The following is a 20,578-nucleotide window of genomic DNA, read 5'->3' as shown; positions in this document are numbered from 1 at the left end:
TGCCTATAATCTGGGTGTCATTTATGCTTTTCAGTATATATCCCTTGAATATCTTAATGCAAGGAAAAATTAGGTCTTACCTGATGATTTTCTTTCCATTAGTCCTTTCCACTATTCCAGAACCTATGGGGAATAGTTGCCCATAACCAGTAGGTGGAGATGGAGAACTGAAAACTGAACTGAGACGTATTTCTTGGCATCCAGTCCAGTTCCTTAGTAGTTTACATAGACAAGCAGTAAGGAGAAACTCAAAATAAATGCAACAACCTTAAACAACTTGCTAATCTAACATTAACCAAATGAGCAAAACACGCGGACCTCTTATCTCTGGACAACTTGTAGAGAACAGGAGATATGCAAGAAGCACCATGCAGGGTTAGTTATTATTTGACCCATTACTTTGTACTGAGTAAACATCTCGCTTTTGGCGGGCCTTTGGAATAGTGGGAAGGACTGATGGAAAGAAAATTATCTGGTAAGGCTTAATTTTTCCTTCCATTACTTAACTTCCCACTATTCCAGAACCTGTGGTATGTTCAGAAGCAATCCCTAGAATGGGTGGGATCCTGGCCTTGCCACCCTGAGGTCCGAAGCCCCCAAACTGGCTTCCCAAGTGTGCCTCAAAATCAACCCTGTAGTACTAGGCAAAGATATGCAACTTCGACTTTCACCGTCTTGCAAATACCCACTGGAGGCAGTAAGGATGTTTCTGTATGCCTTATAGAATGAACCTGCAAGGCCTGCGTCCCCACAAGTAAATAAGCTGACACATTAGTCTCCTTCAGTTATCTAGCAATTGTGGGCTTGGCCTCTGTTTACCAAAAAGCTCTGTCCAATTTTCAAAACTCCATTTGACTTCAGATATCTAATCAGCACACTGTGCACATCAAGAAGCTTCAAGGAAGAATATGGAGCCTCTTCATCCTTTCTGTGAAAGGACAGAAACGCCACAGATTGGCTGAGATGAAATACTGATACCACTTTCAGAAGAAAGGAACGGACTGTGTGCAGGGAGACCCCCTACCACTGAAAGCGAAGAAAGGGATCTTGACAAGATAACCTGAAGCTCAGAAACCCTGTGTGCTGATGCAACAGCCACCAAGAACAGTGTCTTTACAGTAAGACCACCAAGAACAGTATCTTTACAGTAAGGTCTTTCAAGGAGACCTTCTGAAGTGGCTGAAAAGGAGGCTTCTGAAGAGGCTGAAAAGGAGGCTTCTGAAGAGCTGAAAGACTAAGGTTCTACTCTGGACACTGCGTACAAAAGAGAGGCTGTAATCAGCTCCCCGCAAGAATCTCAATATCCAGATGAGCTGCAAGATAGGTCCTCTGTAGCCAGCCCCTGAAACAATCCAAAGCCATAACCTGAACTTTTAGTGAACCCAACACCAATCCTTTTTGAAGACCTACCTGGGGAAATGCTAGAATGTATGCGATCTGAGCAGAGAAGGGACAAAGTCTATGCTTGGAACACCAGCCCTTGAACATCTTCCACACCCTTCCCTATGCCATGGCTGTAGAGCGTTTCTGAGCCTGAAGCAAAGTAGCAATGACCGAATCAGAATAACCTTTTAGTCTCAACAGACTCCTTTAAAAGTGGTCAAACTGTAAGATCACAGAGGCGTGGATCCTCTGAGCACCAGACCTTGCTTCAGTAGGCTGTGTACCTGCAGAAGAGGAGAGTACCCCCCTCCAGTAGTTGAAACAGGGTCGCATACAATGGCCTTCATGGCCAGTCTGAGGCTGAGTTATTCAACCCCAGTGCATTGCGTTCCTTTTCAACATGTGGCCTACCATGGGCCAAGGAGGGAAGAAATATAGTAGGTGTCTCTGGTCAGGGCATTCCCCATCGAGCCCAATTCTTTCCAGTGGCTGAAGAACTTATGTACTTTAACATTCCTTTTTGTCTCCAAGTCCAGAAGCGGAGAACCCCATCAGTCCACATCAGCTGAAACTACTGGATGGACAGTTCCAATTCTCCTGGGTCCAAGGAGTGCCTGCTGAGAATCTGTCTCCACATTCAAGGACCCAGTGATATGAGCTGCCGATAAGCAGAGAAGACTTTTTTTTTTTCCATCCAACTGACAAGGGCAGCTTCCTCCATCACCGTTGGTGACTGCAGGTCCCTCCTTGCTTGTTGATATGTCACTGCCATCGCATTGTGGGAGAAAACTTGGACTGGGGCTCCTGCTACAAAGGGAGTACTGCCCTGAGATTCAAGCGATTTATTGACCACAGACTCCTGTTCTTTCCAGGTGCCCTGTGCCAGGTGGAACTTGTAATGAGCTCCTCAACTTGACTTGCTGGTGTCTGTTGTCACCATCTTCCATTGTGTTAAGCGAAAAGGGAGCTCTGGTTAAATTCCTGGGTGACAACCACCAATGCAATGTCTGGCAACCAGTGACCAAGGAAGATGAAGGTCATACTTCTGTGACACTGGAGATCAGTGACTGAGAAAAAATTCCTGTAACGGCCACATATGAGCCCTTGGCCATGGCACAACTTACATCACCGCTGTCATTGACCCCAGAACCTGGACTTTGTCCTAGGCTCCTGGGCCTGCCTTGACTGAGGAGAAGAGGAATCTGTTGGACGACCTTTGACCTGCACTCCGTGAAGATCTCTCCCGTGCTGTGTCAAATAGAACGCCCAGAAGTTCCATCGTCTGTGATGGGTAGTCTTCTCAAAATTGATCACCCGACGAGTGCAAAAGATGGACAACTTTGTCCGTTGCCACAATGCTGTCTGAATAGGATGACCCACAAATGAACCAAGTGAGATATGGGTGAACTCTCCTTCTCTAGCACCGAAGGAAGAATGTCACACCACCGTAACTCTGGTAAACGTTCTTGGAGCCATGGCAAGACCATAGGGCAAAGCCGTGAACTGAAAGTGATGGCCCAGCACTGCAAAACGTAGAAACTTCTGATGCGGCAGCTATATGGGTGTATGCAAGCACACCTCCTTGAGATCAAGGGCGGTAAGAAACACTCCCGCTTGAACCAAGGCTATGGCGACTTTTAATGTCTCCACTTGAAAGCGGGACACTTGGAGGTAGTGGTTTAGACCTTTGAGATCTAAGACCTGATGAAAAGTGCCTTGTTTGGGACGGTGAAGTAGACTATCTGCCTTGTCCCTGTTCGGCCTGGGGAACTGGAACAATGGCCTGGAGCACCAGCAAGTAAGCTACAGCGCACTGAACTTCGAGCGCCTTTGTTCCTTTTCCACAAGGAGACTGTAAGAAGAGAGAATCTACCAGGTGGGAAAACTACAATGTATAACATTCTGTAAGAATATCCAGGACCCACTGGTGAGGTGATTTTGGCCCACTCCTCCTGAAACTTCTGAAGGCGTCCTCCCACTGGAGGAAGTGGAGTGGATCTGCTTCGCATCATTGTGAAACTCTGGAGGCATTGGGCGCTCTGACTGAGAGGAGGCCTTCCTGTCTGCACAAAAGCAAGATTGATGTGCCTGAAAGCAGGATTTTTGACTGTATTACTGATGACCAGGGCAGTACCATGTGCTGTCTTGAAATTGTGATTGAGAGTCTCCTGAAGATGGACGACCAGAGATTTTGGTTTAACCTCGGCAACTGTATTGTAAGCTCTTTCTAGCAGGGGCCGTCTCTTCATTTTCAAATGTATAACGCTGTGTATGTCTAGTAGCGCTATAGAAATAAGTAGTAGTAAGTACAGTTTAACTAGACATGACTTTGACACTGCATCTGCTGCCCAATGCCTCAGTTGCCAACGTGCTATGACAGCCAAAGACGTACTACAGACTGTAACACGTAACACATCATAATAGCATCCGCCAAGTAGTCCAACCCTGCTTCCAGCTGGGCATTATGGTGCCCATCTTGTGTTGCCAACTGCTGATGCCACTTAATGCATGTTCTTGCCGTGAACTGCATGCTGTTGCTTACAGTCCCAAAGAGGCTACTTCAGAGGCTTGATTCAGTGATCCTTATAGCTTCCTGTTCTGTAGGTCTTTTAGGGCAATGCCCTCTTCCACTGGCAAGGTGGTCGTCTTGGTCACTGCTGTAACCAAGGCTGCAATTTATCTTTCTCCTCTGGAATTGACTGGGTACAGGTGAGCCATGGCTCTTCCCACCCTGTCCCGTGTCTGGTGAGAACCATTCTGCTGTAATCAGGTCCTGAATGTCTGGTTTTATCAGGAAAGCCTTAGAAGGACCTTTAAGCCCCCTCATGATTGACTGAGATGGAACTCCTGACATTGAAGCAGTAGGCTTCTCAATTGAAAATGCTTCCAGTGCCCCAGAAATAAGAATACCGGGATCCTCTTTATGAAACAACTTCAGTACTTTCGGATATCTCCCTCCTCTGTCTCCTTCAACGATGGCTTCTTTGAGTAGATTGAGGCCATGTTAGATGAGGGAGAAGCAGAGACAGCCTCATCTGTCCAATCCTGGAGGTCTAAATGAGATCTCTTAAAAGCCAAAGGTGCAGTGAGGTGTGAAACTGAAGCACCTTGCAGCAACTGACTGTCCCTGCTTCAGTAAATAGACCTGGTATAAGAGCAATATAAACTCCGGAGAAAACAAAGATCCTGAAGCAACCTCACTGCCAGTCGACTTGACAAAATTGTGTTTGTTCCTGTGTGCTCCTGCATCAAACTGTGCGCCAGCCCTGCTGGAGAGTCCAAAGACCTTGGCGTGTTTGGATGCTGTGCCAAATCCAAAGATGTGCTGCCGCTGACCATTTTCTCTTCATCCCGTGAGATTCCTGGCTTGCAAGTACTATGTCCCGATGCCGACTGGTGGGTCCCACAGCGGGAACACTGCTTAACTGCCTTTGCGGGAGTCGCTATTCACCCCGACTATCACAAGTGCAGCACTGTGTCCCAAGTGGAGAGTCTGGATTCTTCCCCTGCACCAAGTAGAACTTGCAGCCCTTCAAGGAATTCCTAGTCAGTTTAGTTGGACTTACCACTGCCAACTGCTCCCCCGAAAGCTCAAAGTCTTAACCACAGGAGAGTGGCTCAGGACTGATGCTTTGTCCCATGCTTTCCAGCAAACCTTTTTCCTTCTCCTTTTTTGAAGGTGGTTGTGTTGGAAAAGGGAGCTGCACAGGAAAAGGGGGAGAGGTGAAGGGATGGAAAAAATAAATTCACAGGGTACCAGAGATGGGAATTTGAAGACATCAGCTACGACTATGCAAACTCAAGCCACCCGCAAATCTCAACTGGAGACCAGTTGACCAAAGACCAGGATCAAATCACTCAGAACCAGAGGCTGAAAAATGTGTCCATCCATCTGGAGATAGAGAACTGAAAGCTGAGCAGAGACATATCTTGGCATCCAGTCCAGGTCCTCAGTATTTTCTGTCTCCACCTGCTGGCTAATAGACACAGCTGTTTCCCACATTTTCTGGAATAATGGGAAGCTACATAATGGAAGTATGCATTTTGACTGCAAGTTTCAACAGGACTTTCTTTGTGTACATCTGTTTTTGGTCTTTATTACTGCTGAAATTTGCATTGTCAAATGTTTTGAGATGCACATCGTCTGGCTTGTAAATCATTTTATCCCATTCTGAGAAAAGTTCTATAGAAATTTGTCATTTGGTATATTGTTGGGGAGGAGCTGATCGCTAAAATTTTCACTGCCAGTAGTCTGAAAGAAAAAAATAATTGTGGACCCTTTATTTAGGTATTTTGGTTATTGAGGGATTCCTAGGGCTGTAGGAGATACAATTTTACTTATGCCTTAAATTTAATTACCTGCTTTTATAGTTCATGGATTCAAATGTTGCCTTTTGTGAGGTTCACACCTGCATTCAATCCCCAGAAGCAGTGTTGAAGGGACAGGATCTTGATAGGAATTTTTTTATTTTTCTGTAGTACTGACAGCTGCTGTAGAGTGGTGTTAATTCAGCATTTGGCTCTCTCCTTCAGAGCCGCCTGCTGGAGTTGCATCGGCTTTGGGATCTACTGTTGCAGAAGATGCGGGAGAAGGGAGTCAAGCTGCTGCAAGCACAGAAGCTGGTGCAGTACTTGAGAGAGTGTGAGGATGTACTGGACTGGATCAATGACAAGGTATTAAGTTTGTAACTTACAATGCATTCTGATTAGTTTCCTGTGGATCATTAACTTCAACATTGATTATAAGACTTTCAGTGAGACAGTGTTTGTAGCTCAAATATGTAGAACAAGGTGGGACTTGTGTAGAGCCTGACAAAACCTAGGATCTTTAGTTTCTGCCAGAACTGAATCTGTGACTGAAATAGGCCACTTGGTTTTGGCAGAAACTGAAATAGTAAATGAACCCCCCCTGCCCTCAAGCTAAAAGTCCCCCTCCCGAGCTGATTCCTGCCCCTATCCCGCCTCTAGGTCCTCCCCGGGCCTACCTTAGGGTAGGCCTTGTGGTCTAGTGGTGTTTTTGAGGGCAGGAATGAACACCACTCGTTCCTGCTCTGTGCCACTGCTTCATTGGAATGGCTGCTAAGACTTCCTGCAGCAGCCTCGTGAGCCTGCCGCACAGGTTCCAGCAGCCATTTTGTGATTGGAACTAGCACAGGCAGGAGATCTGCTTCCGTCTGTGCTGTTTTTAATCACAAAATGGCTTCCGGGACTTCCTGCGACAGGCTTGTGAGGCTGCAACTGGAAGTCTCAAGCAGCCATTGCGGTGGAGTAGTGACACTGGGCAGGAATAAGTGGGGTTCGTTCTGCCCCCAAAATGCCACGTCATATGGGACCAATGGGTCATCTTATGGATACAAAGTAAAATATTTCTGAGCAAGTTGAAAGAAGGCTAGTGCTATGGAAATGCATGCAGGAGAGGGGCTGCTGGTTGCATGGGGCCTGTGGCGCTATACTGGCATGACTGTTAAGATTCTTGCTAAACCCTACAGGAGGCAATAGTGACATCAGAAGAACTTGGCCAGGACCTGGAGCATGTTGAAGTTCTGCAGAAGAGGTTTGAAGAGTTTCAGACTGACTTGGCAGCTCATGAAGAGAGAGTTAATGAAGTCAATCAGTTTGCTGGGAAACTGGTGCAGGTAAAAGTTGGTTATGAGAACAGTATACTAGAATGTAGTAAATGCCCAAAAGGAATTTTGCCTTCACTCATCCATTTCTCTTATTCTCTTTCTTGTTTTTAGCTCTTTACAAATTGGCTGAATATTTTAGAACAGGAAGATAAAAATAGCACACAGACCAGTTATTGTACTAAAATTGTTTGAGCAGTATGTTGTTACTACTGCAGATGCAAAAAAAAAAAAAAAGACTCTTTTATAAGCACAAAATGTGCTGGGAGTGTTGAATCCCCCCCCACCCCACACACCTCTGCTCCACACATACCATTTTGGGGGATGTAATTTTATTTATGGCTTAAATGTTTGATTACCCACTTCACCCACTCCATGGAGGAGTACAGTAAAATATAAACTATGCATTTGACAGTTCTTAAAATTAATTCTTATCCCCCCCAATAAAAGCATATTTTGCCTTTATTGCATCCACAGTTAGGGTGAGTAAGAGCATTGACAGGCCTCCTCTTTTATCCCTTCAGGGATCTGAATTGGGGTCTCTCTTGGTGCACCTGTATTCTTGTAAAAAGTTGTTCCTTTTTTGTGTACAGGAGGAACACCCAGAAGTGGAGCTGATAAAAGTAAAACAGGATGAGGTGAATACCTGCTGGCAGCGCCTGAAGGGACTGGCTCTCCAGCGACAGGGCAAGTTGTTTGGTGCAGCTGAGGTTCAGCGCTTTAACAGGTACGGATACCCTAATGGTTTAATTCTCTGCCTGTTGTGTAGTGATATAGGCAAATATGCTGCAATAGCAGAAGTCCTCAGTTCTGTAGTGCTACTGTATACAGTGCTGTACAGCTAGACAAATGTTAGAAAAAAAAAACCTGCTAAAGTTTGTGGATTTATTTTTGTAAGGGATGTGGATGAGACAATCAGCTGGATTAAAGAGAAGGAGCAGTTGATGGCTTCAGATGACTTTGGCAGAGATTTGGCCAGTGTGCAAGCTTTGCTGCGTAAACATGAAGGGCTGGAGAGAGACCTTGCTGCACTGGAGGATAAGGTAATTTGAGATTGAATGAATATGGGGGATGACCTGCATCGAGTAGCACTTAGAACCCTAACCACCTTACTGGGAAGATTAGATGGGCCACTTTGGTCTTTGTTTGCTGTCATCTACTGTGTTACTATCCATTTTATTGAATAAAAGCTATACTGAGGAGGCACTATAAAATGTTTTAAATATTCTACAAATAGTTAAGCTTGCTTGGCTGGCTGCTGGGATATTTTATTTATTTATTTGTGGCATTTATATCCCACATTATCCCAAACAAGTTTGTGTTCAGTGTGGCTTACAATAAACAGTATAGGATACATAACAAAGAATAATGCATAAGAAAGCACTTTGTAGGAATCCAATTTTACAATACAGTATCATAAACATACTGGGATAGCTATAGATGTTTAACATTTAGAAAATCTACTATGAATCAGAAATTGTACATGAAGCAAAGAGAACGTTAATGGTAAATAGAGTAAAAACAAATTCATGTAATAATCGTTTGAGATGTGGTTGTTCTTTGTGAGGGTTTGTTTGAATGGGAATGATTTGAGAATTTTGCAGAATCTAGTATATTCCTGTATATTCCTTATTTTGGGTGGTAAGGAGTTCCATCATTTGGTTCCTAGGTAAGTGAAGTCTGCAGAGTGGACAGTTTTGTAGATCACGTTTTTGCAATTTGGGAGATGTAGTCTGAGAGAGTTTCTTGCCTCATATTTAGTGTTTCTTTGAGGTACGTGTATTAATGGTACCATATAGTCTGGAGCTGTGCCATTTAATATTTGAAAGATGAAGGTACATAATTTGAAGGTGATTCTTGCTTTGATGGGAAGCCAGTGTAATTTGATAAAGGGGAGGCACTTTCAAAATGAGATTTTTGTGTATAAACCTGGCTGCAGTGTTTTGAGCTGTTTAGAGTTTTTTCAGCAGTACTCTTTACAGCCAGCATATATGGCATTACCATAATCGATTAGGATAATGTTAATGATTGTACCAATAGTCCGAATGTTTCTGATGAGAAATGGGGTCTGATCCTTTTTTAGTTTCCATAGAGACCTGAAAGATTTTGTGGTTTCTGAGGAAACTTGAGTATCAAATGTTAAATGTTTGTCTATAATTATACCTAGAATTTTCAGATTGTTGTCAATTGTGAAACTGTTGTATGGATATTGTATATCCATAGCAATATGGAGAGGGATAACTGGGCAGCCTGGATGGGTTGGTTGATTTTTATCTGCCATCTGTGTTGCTGTTCTGTCATGTCAGGATGCTTGTTGGGGTGTACCATGATTCTTGTGATGTTTTACAGGTGACAGCGCTGTGCACAGAATCTGACCGTCTGCAGCAGTCCCATCCCCTCAGTGCCTCTCAAATCCAAGTTAAGCGGGAGGAACTGATCACAAACTGGGAACAGATTCGCAGTTTGGCAGCAGAGCGCCACGCTCGCCTGAATGACTCCTATAGGTGAGGGGGAGGGGCTCTAGGGGACATAAGTAAAGTTTAAAATATAGGCCAACCAAATTTGTTTTGGATTTGGCACCAAAACCAACCTGAAATCCAGGTTCTCGTTTCTGCCAAAAATGCCTGTCTAATGCAGAAATCTGAAACTGTAGCCCTGCTTACCACTGCGCTCCCCCCCCCCCCCCCCCCCCCCCCCCCGGTAGGCCCTCCTCAAAGGCACTGGTGGTGTAGTGGTGTCTTCAGGGCAGGAACATCCCGATTTGCTACTGCCCATTTCCTTCACACTGGAAAAAATGGCAGCCACGACATCCCGCGGCAGTCTCATGAGGCTGCCATTTTGGAATTGGGAATGATCTGAACAGTCGACTTGCTCAAGCCATTCCCAGTTCCAAAATGGTGGCTATGACCTCCTGCAGTAGTCTTGCAAGGCTGCTGCTGAAGTTGTGGCTGTCCTTCTTTTTTTTTTTTTTTTTTTTTTAAGCGCAGTGGATGGAGGCAGGAGCAATTTTGGGATACTCCTGCCCTGAAGACACCGTTGGCCCAGGGAGGTCCTACTGTGTGTTTGGGGGGGGGGGGGGGGCTAGCTTGCAGCAGAGGTGAGGGTTGGGCCACAGTTTCAGTTACGGTTCCAGTTCCAGCCAAAACCGAGCTGCGGATTTTGCCTTTGGCCAGAGCTGGACCTGTTGGTTTCGGTCAGCCTCTAATCTGAAATCAATCCAAGCACTTAACAGCAGTGTTAATCTCCTACTCTGACTCCATGTGTGAAGATCAAGCTTGTATTTAAACCCTGCTTCTGCTCCTCAGGTTGTTCGGGATTGATAATATTGTTGAGACTAGATTTGTGGGAAACTTGACAGTCATTTAACAGCAATTTGTACTAGCCAGACTTGGTGCACATGTGCTGGGATCCAGAGGGATCTGTGTTCCATAGCAAAAGGCTATCGCTGCAAAGGATTGGATACATTTTGAGGGCCAAAATGAGGAAAGAGCCTTTGATATTCTCAGATTAAGCCAATACCATAGTCCATCTGTTTGCAGTTAAACAGGAAACCCAAAGGAGCACCAGGACTGCCAAGCTAAATGAAATGCCCCCTTATTCCAGACTCTTGCTTTCTTGTTGGATAAGTAAAATAGGCCACACATGGTGTCATCCCCATTGGTGCCAGTTTGTGTTTTCCCTACCTGAGCCTAAAACAACTTAGAAAGTTCTCTGGCCATGTTCTAGTGCTCCCCTTCCCCATATAGCTCCTCCCACTCCCTGTTGTCTATTATGTAAGTCACTTTGGTTGTACCACAGAAAGGTGGCACATTGAATACATTACCCATGCTATGCAATATGGTACAGTTGTGGCAAAACAGGAGGCTTCCATGCTTTGTGATTTGTATTGCTGCCTTATGGCACTTTTTCCCTTCAGTGTATTTCTGTTGATTGGCCAGCAGGTGGTGTTTGACCTCTTCATTGTAGCTGTAACAGAGGTCTGTTTTTCTTTTTAGCTAAATTCTCCAAAAGAGAAAAGTAACCTGTAGTGTCATTGGTCAAACATACTTAGGGCCAGATGCACTAAACTTAATGAGCCATTAACGAGTAACTAGTAAACCGTGACATGCACTAAATGCTTCTTCAAGCCATTTTCCAATCACAGTAGCAGCTAACGAAAACGGAATGCAGATGAGCAAATTAGTACCCCAATGTGTATAAATCGTATTGTAATGAGATGCACTACCGTTTTCCGATTGCCTAACCGTGGAAAATCTAACGGGAGGTCTGTACCTCTCGTTGGGGCTGCGCAGTCTCTAAAAACTTCTATAAATGTAACAAAAAATCGGGGGGGGGGGGGGGGGGGAACGTCCAAGTGTTCGTCAGGGACGTCCTTTATGGACGTCCTTCACTGGCTAGCCACATCCAAGTGCTCGTCAGGAATGTCTAACACGAGCTGGACATCTTCCTGCAGCTTTTGTGATGGGCGTCCTTCTTGGACGTGTTTTTCTTACCTGCAATTAGGAAGGACTTCTCTGAAGAAAAAAAAAAAAAAAAAGGATGTCCCTGTTTTTCTTACCTCCTTAAACTGACCACAACCACAGTTCTCTCAACAGTCCCCTTCAAGGTTGTTTTCAGCTTGTGCCCCCCCCCCCCCCACCCCCACACACACACACAAGATCGGGACATCTTAAATGCACTGGGATTGGCTGAGAGAGACCTGGAGGGAGGGACGTCCAAAAAGTTTTGATTTGGACGTCCTCGCACGTCCCGATTCTAGGGGTGGTGGGGGGGGGGGGCAAGCTGAAAACAACCTTGGAGGGGGGTATGTTGAGAGAAACTGTGGTTGTGGTCAGTTCAGGCAGGTAAGAAAAACAGGGACATCCTCTGTGCTGTTCAATTACTGTGAGCAGTTCTTTTTTCCCTAACCTCCCTAGGTACTACTTAGATGTTCAGCTAGATTTAACGCCAAATCCTTGTTTTACCTGTTCCTGTTTGCTGTTTAAACGTTTACTGTTCTACATGTTTGATATTAAACCTATTAGTTTAACTTTTGTACTGGACTGACTAAGAATCCTAGTAGTTTGTGTTCTCTGTCTGTGGGTGTTTTCTAGGAATTGTGGGGACCCCCCCCCCCCCCCTAGGATTGTGGCCCCAGTGCCCCTAGAAACCACTGAGGAAATAACTTGTGGGTGGGAGAACTTGTCCAGAGGCAAGCGGGACCCCACAGGTGGGTGGAGTGCATGCCAGTGTAGGGACATATGTCCAGGTGACCACAGGGTAACCCCAAGTGGGTGCTAGGGGTAGCGCTAAGGCTTTAAGTGACAATGGTGTGTACCAGGGCTACTCAAATGTTTTGAATGGAGGTCCAAAAACTTTGGTTGTCTGAAACCCGGGATCTGCAAACTATCATGCGCACATCATTTTTGTTTTCAGTTTCTCTTGCTTATTGCCTCCAGCACAGCTGCTTGTTTTCTCCTTTGCTTGCCACATACTAAGTCTTCCCCAGGTCAGATCTCCTTGCATGCATGGATTCTTTTTTCACTGCTCCCCATAACCTTCTTTTGCCGTCTTCCTGTCTTTCCCCACGTACTTTAACTCTCCACTCCTGGGTTCCTCCCAGTGGTGTGCTGGGAAATATTTAACAGGCTATGTCTCTGGGCATAGCCAGCCCTGCAATTTGGGGGTGCCCCGATGTGGACTGGGGAGGGGGCAACACATTCCTCTCCCTCCTCCCCCCCCCATTGGCCATGCTAGGCATACCTTGACTGGCAGGGATGCCAAGCCCCACCAGCCAAATAAATGGACTACCTTCTCCCCACTCACTGCTTGTTTCTGTCTCCGAGTAGCATGCCAAGTAAATTGTTCTTGTATCTTTAGTTGTTGTATATTGGAATTTGAGTGTTCATTTACTCAAAAGTAGAAGAATCTCCTAGACAGACTGGATGAGCTCATGGTCATTGTATGCTACTGTCTGTTATGTTTTTCCGTCTCAGACTGCAACGCTTCCTGGCTGATTTTCGTGATCTTACAAGCTGGGTGACTGAAATGAAGGCCCTAATTAATGCAGATGAACTTGCAAATGATGTGGCAGGAGCAGAAGCCTTGCTTGATAGACACCAAGAGCATAAGGTAATAAAGAGGAGAAATCTTCAAACCTTGGCCCAGTTGTATGCAGCCTTTGTTAAACCCATTTTCACTTGCTGTATAAATGAAGAAACCTGTTTGTGCACTGGGAATATCCTGCCAATATTGTCTTTCCTGCCCACTGGGTACCAGAATTGTAGGGTTCAGTTTGTACAGTTTGTAGTGGTTTCCTAAGATGACTGGTACATTAATATGTCCGTTGAACATGTACATTAGTAGGGCATTATTTGTGAGCTCCCTTACTTATGTAGCACTACTGGACATACACAGCACTGTACACAAAACACATATGAGACCATTCCTGCTTGACGGAGCTTACCGTGCAAGGTGATGCACATTGGAAAGAATAATCCGAATTGCATTGCACATTGGAAAGAATAATCTGAGCCACAGTTACCTGATGCTAGGGTCCACCTTGAGGGTTAGTTCTCAAGAAAAAGATCTGGGTGTCGTCGTAGATAATACACTGAAATCTTCTGCTCAGTGTGCGGTGGAGGCCAAAAAAGTAAACAGGATGCTAGGAATTATTAGGAAAGGGATGGTGAATAAGACTGAAAATATAATGCCTTTGTATCGCTCCATGGTGTGTCAACACCTTGAGTATTGCATTCAGTTCTGGAATCTCAAAAAAGATATAGCAGAATTAGGAAAGGTTCAAAGAAGAGTGACTGAAATAATAAAGGAGATATAACTCTCATATGAGGTTAAAGAGGTTAGGGCTCTTCAGCTTGGAAAAGAGATTGATCAGGAGACATACGATTGAGGTCTGTAAAGTCCTGAGTGGTGTAGAACCAGTAGAAATAAATCGGGGACACTCGAGGAAGTTACATGGAAATACTTTTAAAACAAATAGGAGGAAATATTTTTTCACTCAACAAATTGTTGGAACTCTTTGCTGGAGGAGGTGGTAACACAGTTAGCGTATCTGGGTTTAAAAAAAGGATTGGACAAATTCCTGGGGGAAAGGTCCATAGTTTGCTGTTGAGACAGACGTGAGAAGCAACTGCTTGTCCTGGTAGTATGCAGTGTTGCCACGATTTGGGTTTCTGCCACATACTTGTGACCTGGCTTGGCCACTGTTTGGAAAACAGGACTAGATGGACCATTGGTCTGACTCAGTATGGCTACTGTTATGTTCAAGACAGACAAACAGGACAAATAAGGCAGTGTTTCCCAAGTTGGTCCTGGAGTACCCCCTTGCTAGTCAGGTTTTCGAGCTATCCACAATGAATATGCTTGAAAGATGTGCATATAATGGAGGTTGTGTATGCAAATCAATTTCATGCATATTCTTTGTGGATAGCCTGAAAACCTGACTGGCAAGGGGGTACTCCAGGACTGACTTGGGAAACTTTGAAGGGATTAGGGAGTTATTGTGGGAATGATTGTACAGATGAATAGGGATAAAGAGTTAAAAGCAGCCTCAAAAAGGTGATCTTTTAACCTAGATTTGAATATGGCCAGAGACGGAGCTTGGCATACTGACTCAAGAAGTCTATTCCAGGCATAAAATGCAGCAAAATAAAAGGAGCAGAGTCCAGAGATGGTAGTGGAGGAGAAGGGTACAGATAAGAATTCTCTGATGACTAGAGTTCCTGAGGCAGGGTGTAGGGATATAGGAGTGGAGAGATACCGAGGAGCTGCAGAATGAGTGCACATCTTGAGTCAGTGATGATTTTTAATTGTATATGGAAATGCGTAGGGAGACAGTGAAGTGACTCGAGGAGAGGGCTAATGTGAGTGTAGCGACACTGATGGAAGGTAAGTGTGTAGCAAAATTTAGAACAGATTGAGGGGGAGAGGTGGCTTAGTGGGAGACCTGTGGGAAGCAAGTTGCAGTAAAACTGTGTGAGGTGATGGTGTGGATAAGGATTTTGGTAGTGTTTAGAAAGGAAAGGATGAATGTAGGTGGTGATAGAGAAGTGACAGGTCTTATTTGTCTATTGGATATGTGCAGAGAAAGAGAAGGGAGTCAAAGATGACACCAAGATTATGAGCTGATGAGACAAGGAGGATGAGTTATTCACAGAATTAGAGAATAAGGGAAGAGGAGAGGTGGGTTTAGGGGAAAGATCAATCTTGGCCATGTTCCATTTCAGAGAGTGGTGACATCCAGGCAGCAATGTTTGACAAGCAGGCTGAGACTTGGGCCTGGATTCCTGCTGAAATTTCAGGAGTGGAGTAGTAGATCAGGGAGCATAAGTGATATTGAAAACCATGGGAGGAGGTCAGAGCACCAAGGGAATAAGTATAGAGAAAAGAAAAGGTCCCAAGACAGACCTGAGGTATACCAACAAAGAGGGATAGCAGTGGAGGAGGATCCACTGGAGCATACACTTAGTGTGATGGGAGAGAATAAGAAAACCAGGACAGAATAGAGTCCCAAAATCCAAGCGAGGATAGCATATCGAGGTGTAAGTGGTGATTAACAGTGTCAGCAGCAGTAGATAGGTCGAGAAGAATGAGGATTGAGTAGAGGCTCTTGGATCTGGCCATGAACAGGTCACTGGAAATTTTAGCAAGAGCTGTTTCTGTTGAATGTAGAGGGTGAAAGCCAGGTTATAGTGGATCAAGAATAGCCTGAGCGAGAGCTAATGACAGTGAGCAACGTTAGCTTGGGTAAGAAAGAGAAGAGGGAGCTGGGGCGATAGTTGGAAGGGCAAGCAGTGTCCAGTGAAGGTTTTTTGAGGAATGGTTTAATCAAAGCATGTTTGAAGGCATCAGGAAGAGCTGCAGTGGAAAGTGAATGATTGAGAATGACACATAGAAGGGATGACAGTGGGAGAAAATGCTGAATAGATGTTTGGGAATGGGATCAGTGGAACAGATAGTGTGTGGAGGAGGAAAGGTGTGCAGTTTCCTCTTCAGTGATTTTCAGAAAAGGAAGAAAAGGTGACGAGTGTACTCAACCATATTATTGGCAGAAAGTGAAGTGGGGATTGGGGGGGGGGGGGGGTGGAGTAGAGGCACTTTCAGGAGCTGGTTCAGTGTGGCAAAGACAAGACGAGGGTTGAAGGCAAGAGTGTGTCAGGTGTAATTTTGGCAAGTATAAGAGCAGACTGGAAGGAGATCATACACGTGTAGGATTTTAGCCAAAGACACTTAGCAGAGCGGGCACAGGAATGTAGGTAGTGGATTCTGAAGATCAGAAATGAGTAGAACCATTGTCCAAAGCAACGGAGAGAATAGTGTTATAGGAAGAGAACCTCATTGACAGACTTGGATAACATAGTAGATGAGGAGATGAAACTCGGGTAGAGAGTGCAAGGGTCAATATCCTGAAGACTTCTAAATATGGTGGTGTCTTTCCTAGGAGGGATAAATGTGTGGGAGTGTCACAGTGCGCTCTGGGAGCTGTAGTCCTTCCTAGGAGGGATTACTTTGTGGGAGTGTCACAGTGCGCTCTGGAAGCTGTAGCCCTTCCTAGGGGGGGATTAATATGTGGAAATGTCCAGTGCACTCTGGGAGCTGTAGTCCTAGGGGAGATTAATATGTGGGAATGTCAGAGTGCACTGTGGGAGCTGTAGGGATTCACAGGGCAGATTCTTGTTAAGGTCTCTATTAACAAAAAGCCTCTATTACTTCGTAATGTATATGGCCCTAATGTGTATGATCATAGTGGGGTGAAGACCATTATTCATAGAGTGGCTGGGTTAGTTGAGCTGCCTATTAAGGGGGGTGATTTTAATATGGTTCATGAGCCTTCGATGGATAGATCCCGGGGTTCTGCAGGGGAAGGGTGGGACTCCCTCCTTGGGCATTGTTGCTATGCTTGTTTAGATCTCTTAAATGTTTGCAGAACGCTTCACCCCCTAGAGAGGGATTACATGTATCTGTCAAGGTCCAATCTAGAATTGATTATTAACTTCTTTCCGTGGTGCTTTTCTCCTCTGTAGCAGAGGCTGGGATAGGCCCGTATGGTGTATCAGACCATGCCTCCATTTGGTGTTCTCTGGATTTTGGGGACTCAGGAGATACATAGTATCGATGGCGCTTCCCACCACAGTTATATTGGGACTCCGTCTTTCGCGAACACTTACCGCACAAATGGGCAGATTATCAACGTCATAATGCGGGCCACATACATCAGCCAATACTCTATTGGAAGGCAGTTAAGCAGTGCTTAGAGGGGAGATTTTGGTTTATACTTCCTTTAAAAAGAGGTCATGGGATAGAGAAATCTTGAGGTTAGAAAAACTCAAATACAGTATTGGGCACATTTGACACCACAGTTAAGAAGCTCCCTTCGTGCTCTTCAAACTTCTCTTAATGAACTTCTTCATGAGAGGTCAATGAAATTGGTTACATTTTTCAAGTATCAATTGTATCTTCATGGAAATAAATCAGGGAAGCTCCTAACTTGATGAGACAATCGGGGATCTCATACTATATCGCAGGTAGATAGAGGGGATGGAGTGTTTGTGCGGATGGATTGGGAGCAGTTTTTCAGCAGTATTATCAACAGCTCTATGATCACACTCCGGAATCCACTTTAGAGGGAGATGTATATTTGGATAGTTTGGATTTACCTCGCATTGGGGAGGGTGATTTAAGAAAACTCAATGTTCCCATAGTGGAGGAGGAAGTGGCCCTAGCTATTCAGCAGAGCGCCCTATGTAAGGCACCAGCTGGGTTGATGCTGGATAAGAATAAATGTTTAAAGTGGGTGCAGTGGGGACCCCGATCTGCCAGAAATGTCAACAAGGTCCTAATTTCTTTCATGCATTTTGGAGTTGTCCGAAAGTTAAAATTTTCTGGAAAGTAGTCTCAAATTATCTTGGGAGGTTATTGGGCCAGGAGCTGCCTTTTTCTCCAGCTGGGTTGATGCTGGATAAGTATATGAAGCCTTTCTTGTCCCTAATTGCTCACAAGTTTTATTTCTCTGTAAAGCAGGAGCAATGGGTAAGCGGACCATTCTTGGTGTTTGGGCTGGGGAGGAGGTCCCTTCTTTTTGGGCCTGTAGAAATTGTATTCATGTTTTGATGCTTTTGGAACAAAGGCATGCTAAATGCTGTCCCAAGCATTTGATACTATTTTTTGCAGTATGGGATGTGTACATTTGGTCCCTTCCACATAGGGCCAGGAGCTTACTTCTAAGTTCTTCTTGAACAGATGTCAGTGGCGCACCAAGGGCGGCGGGGCGGTCCACCCCGGGTGTCAGCAGGTGTGTGTGTGTGTGGGGGGGGGGGTGCTTCATTGGCGCCACAGTCCCCACCTGCCCACCAGCTCCGTCGACAGACGACCCTCTTCTCCTGCCACCCGGCACCCAGCCTTAAAAAAAAAAATCTGTGAAGCGCTTCACATCTGCTGTGCTGTAAAAGAAGCAAATCGCCTTGTCGCATCGGCCCTTCCCTCGCTGTGTCCTGCCCTCTGATGTAACTTCCTATTTCTGCGAGGGCAGGACACAGTGAGGGAAGGGCTGACGCGATGAGGCGATTTGCTTCATTTACAGCAGAGCAGACATGAGGCGCTTCACTGAATTTTTTTTTTTTTTTTTTTAAGGCTGGGTGGCAGGAGAAAAGGGTCGTCTGTCGACGGAGCTGGTGGGCAGGTGAGGACTGTCGGGGAGGGGGGGCTCAGATGGGAGAAGGGGGGCTGGGTCTGGGGGGGGCTCAGATGGGAGAAGGGGACTGGGTTTGGGAGGGGGAGCTCAGATGGGAGAAGGGTCCTGGAACGGGGGTCTGAGAAGGGGGCAGGAGGGAGAATGGGGCCATTCCTGGGGCAGATGGGAGAATGGGGCTGAAAAGGGGGGGCCCTAATGCAAGGCATGTGGATGAAGGGGACTGGAACTGGGGCTGAAAAGGAGGGTAGGTGGGATAAGGGGGCTAGTACTGGAACTGGGGGCTGAAAAGGGGCATGGGCTGAAACTGGGGGCTGAAAAGGGAACAGGGAGAAGTGGCTGGGGACTGAAGCTCGGGACTGGTGGGAGAAAAGGGCTGGGGCTGAAATTGGGGACTGGTGGGATAGTGGGGCTGAAACATGGGGGGCCGAAAAGAGGGGGCAGACCCTGGATGGCAGGGGGAGCGAGAGGGAGGGCAGACCCTGGATGGATGGGAGAGAGAGGGCAGACGGTGGATTGAAGGGGCAGAGAGAGAGAGAGGGCAGACGGTGGATTGAAGGGGCAGAGAGAGAGGGCAGACGGTGGATGGAAGGAAGGAAGACAGTGAAAAGAAGATGAGGAAAGCAGAAACCAGAGACGACAAACTGTAAATAAAATATATTTTTTACTTTTTTTCTTTAGGATAAAGTAGTATTGTAGATGTGTTAAATGTTTATAAATAGAACATATAAATAAGGTAATCTTTTTATTGGACTAATTTGAATACATTTTGACTAATTTTCGGAGAACAAAACCCCCTTCCTCAGGTCAGGATAGGATACTGTAACAGCACTATACTGTATTGACCTGAGGAAGGAGGTTTTGGCCTCTGAAAGCTAAATGTATTAGTCCAATAAAATGGTATTATTTTATTTTCTATATTTGTTTTATTTCTATTTGTTAATTTGTAAAGTGGTGATTGGTATTAGTTTTTTCAAATTTACATCTGCTGTCTTTATATTTTGCACAGTTCTAGGGGACATTTTCTGTTTCTGTGGTGTTGCATTGTATGCAGAGTCTGGCATCTTGGGGGTTCAGTTTAAATTTTGTCTAAATATCAAGTTTATGATTGCTTATTCTGTAGTGGATTAGGGTGCATCTGTTTGTGAAAAAGACATGGCTTTCAGTTGGCATTGACTGTGCAGGATCGGCGATCTGTACTATTTTGTCTGGTTTTCGTTTTACAATAGCTGAATTGATGTTCTAGTGCTCACTGTAGTGTTTAAGATGCTTTCCTTTTCCTTGTGTGACTTGTAGAAATGACTGCTTATGGTATGCAAGAATTGCTCTATAGGTCCTGAGTGTTTTGTATTCTCGGTATGCCTAGTACTGGATTTTGGAGGGGGGTGTTAAAAAAATGACCGGCCCCGGGTGTCAACTACCCTAGGTACGCCACTGACAGATGTATATCTGCTGGCATAGTGAGACACCCCTGTTTTGTTTTGTTGTGATTGTAGACCTTGTGCCACATGCACCTCAGAATTGGCCAGGGGTTGTTTGGGTTTTGGGGGGGGGGGGGGCTGGAGGGGGGACATTGCTGTAATCTTATAAAAATTTGATGACTGGTTTCCTTCGTAGTATTTTTTTCGCACTCAGTGAATGTTAAGTTGTACTGTTTATTACTCTATTATGCTTGTACGGTTGTACGAGTTATCAATAAAAATTGTTGAAACTAAACAAACAAAAAAAGAAAACAGAGTATAGAGTTAAATGGTCAGTATTCTCAATGGAGAAGGGTAGATAGTGGGGTTCCTCAGGTGTCTGTACTGGAACCGCTGCTTTTTAGCATATTTTATAAATGATCTAGAGATGGGAGTAACTAGTGAGGTAATTTAAATTTGCTGAC

At 45.1% G+C, this 20,578-nt stretch overlaps 1 protein-coding gene across 4 annotated transcripts in view; it reads left to right on the top strand.

The window, feature by feature from the left end:
* Positions 1–20,578, top strand: part of SPTAN1 (spectrin alpha, non-erythrocytic 1) — a 174,162-nt gene that overhangs the window by 24,506 nt on the left and 129,078 nt on the right. For all 4 annotated transcript variants that reach the window (XM_030207917.1, XM_030207919.1, XM_030207918.1 and 1 more), the window contains 6 exons: positions 5,917–6,057; positions 6,873–7,019; positions 7,601–7,734; positions 7,906–8,050; positions 9,357–9,511; positions 12,983–13,118. In XM_030207917.1, coding sequence (XP_030063777.1) covers positions 5,917–6,057; positions 6,873–7,019; positions 7,601–7,734; positions 7,906–8,050; positions 9,357–9,511; positions 12,983–13,118 — 858 coding nt within the window. The remainder of the gene's footprint in view (positions 1–5,916; positions 6,058–6,872; positions 7,020–7,600; positions 7,735–7,905; positions 8,051–9,356; positions 9,512–12,982; positions 13,119–20,578) is intronic.

Source organism: Microcaecilia unicolor, chromosome 6 (assembly GCF_901765095.1).
Source record: "Microcaecilia unicolor chromosome 6, aMicUni1.1, whole genome shotgun sequence".
NCBI classification, from domain to species: domain Eukaryota; kingdom Metazoa; phylum Chordata; class Amphibia; order Gymnophiona; family Siphonopidae; genus Microcaecilia; species Microcaecilia unicolor.
This window is presented reverse-complemented; position numbering and strand designations above follow the sequence as displayed.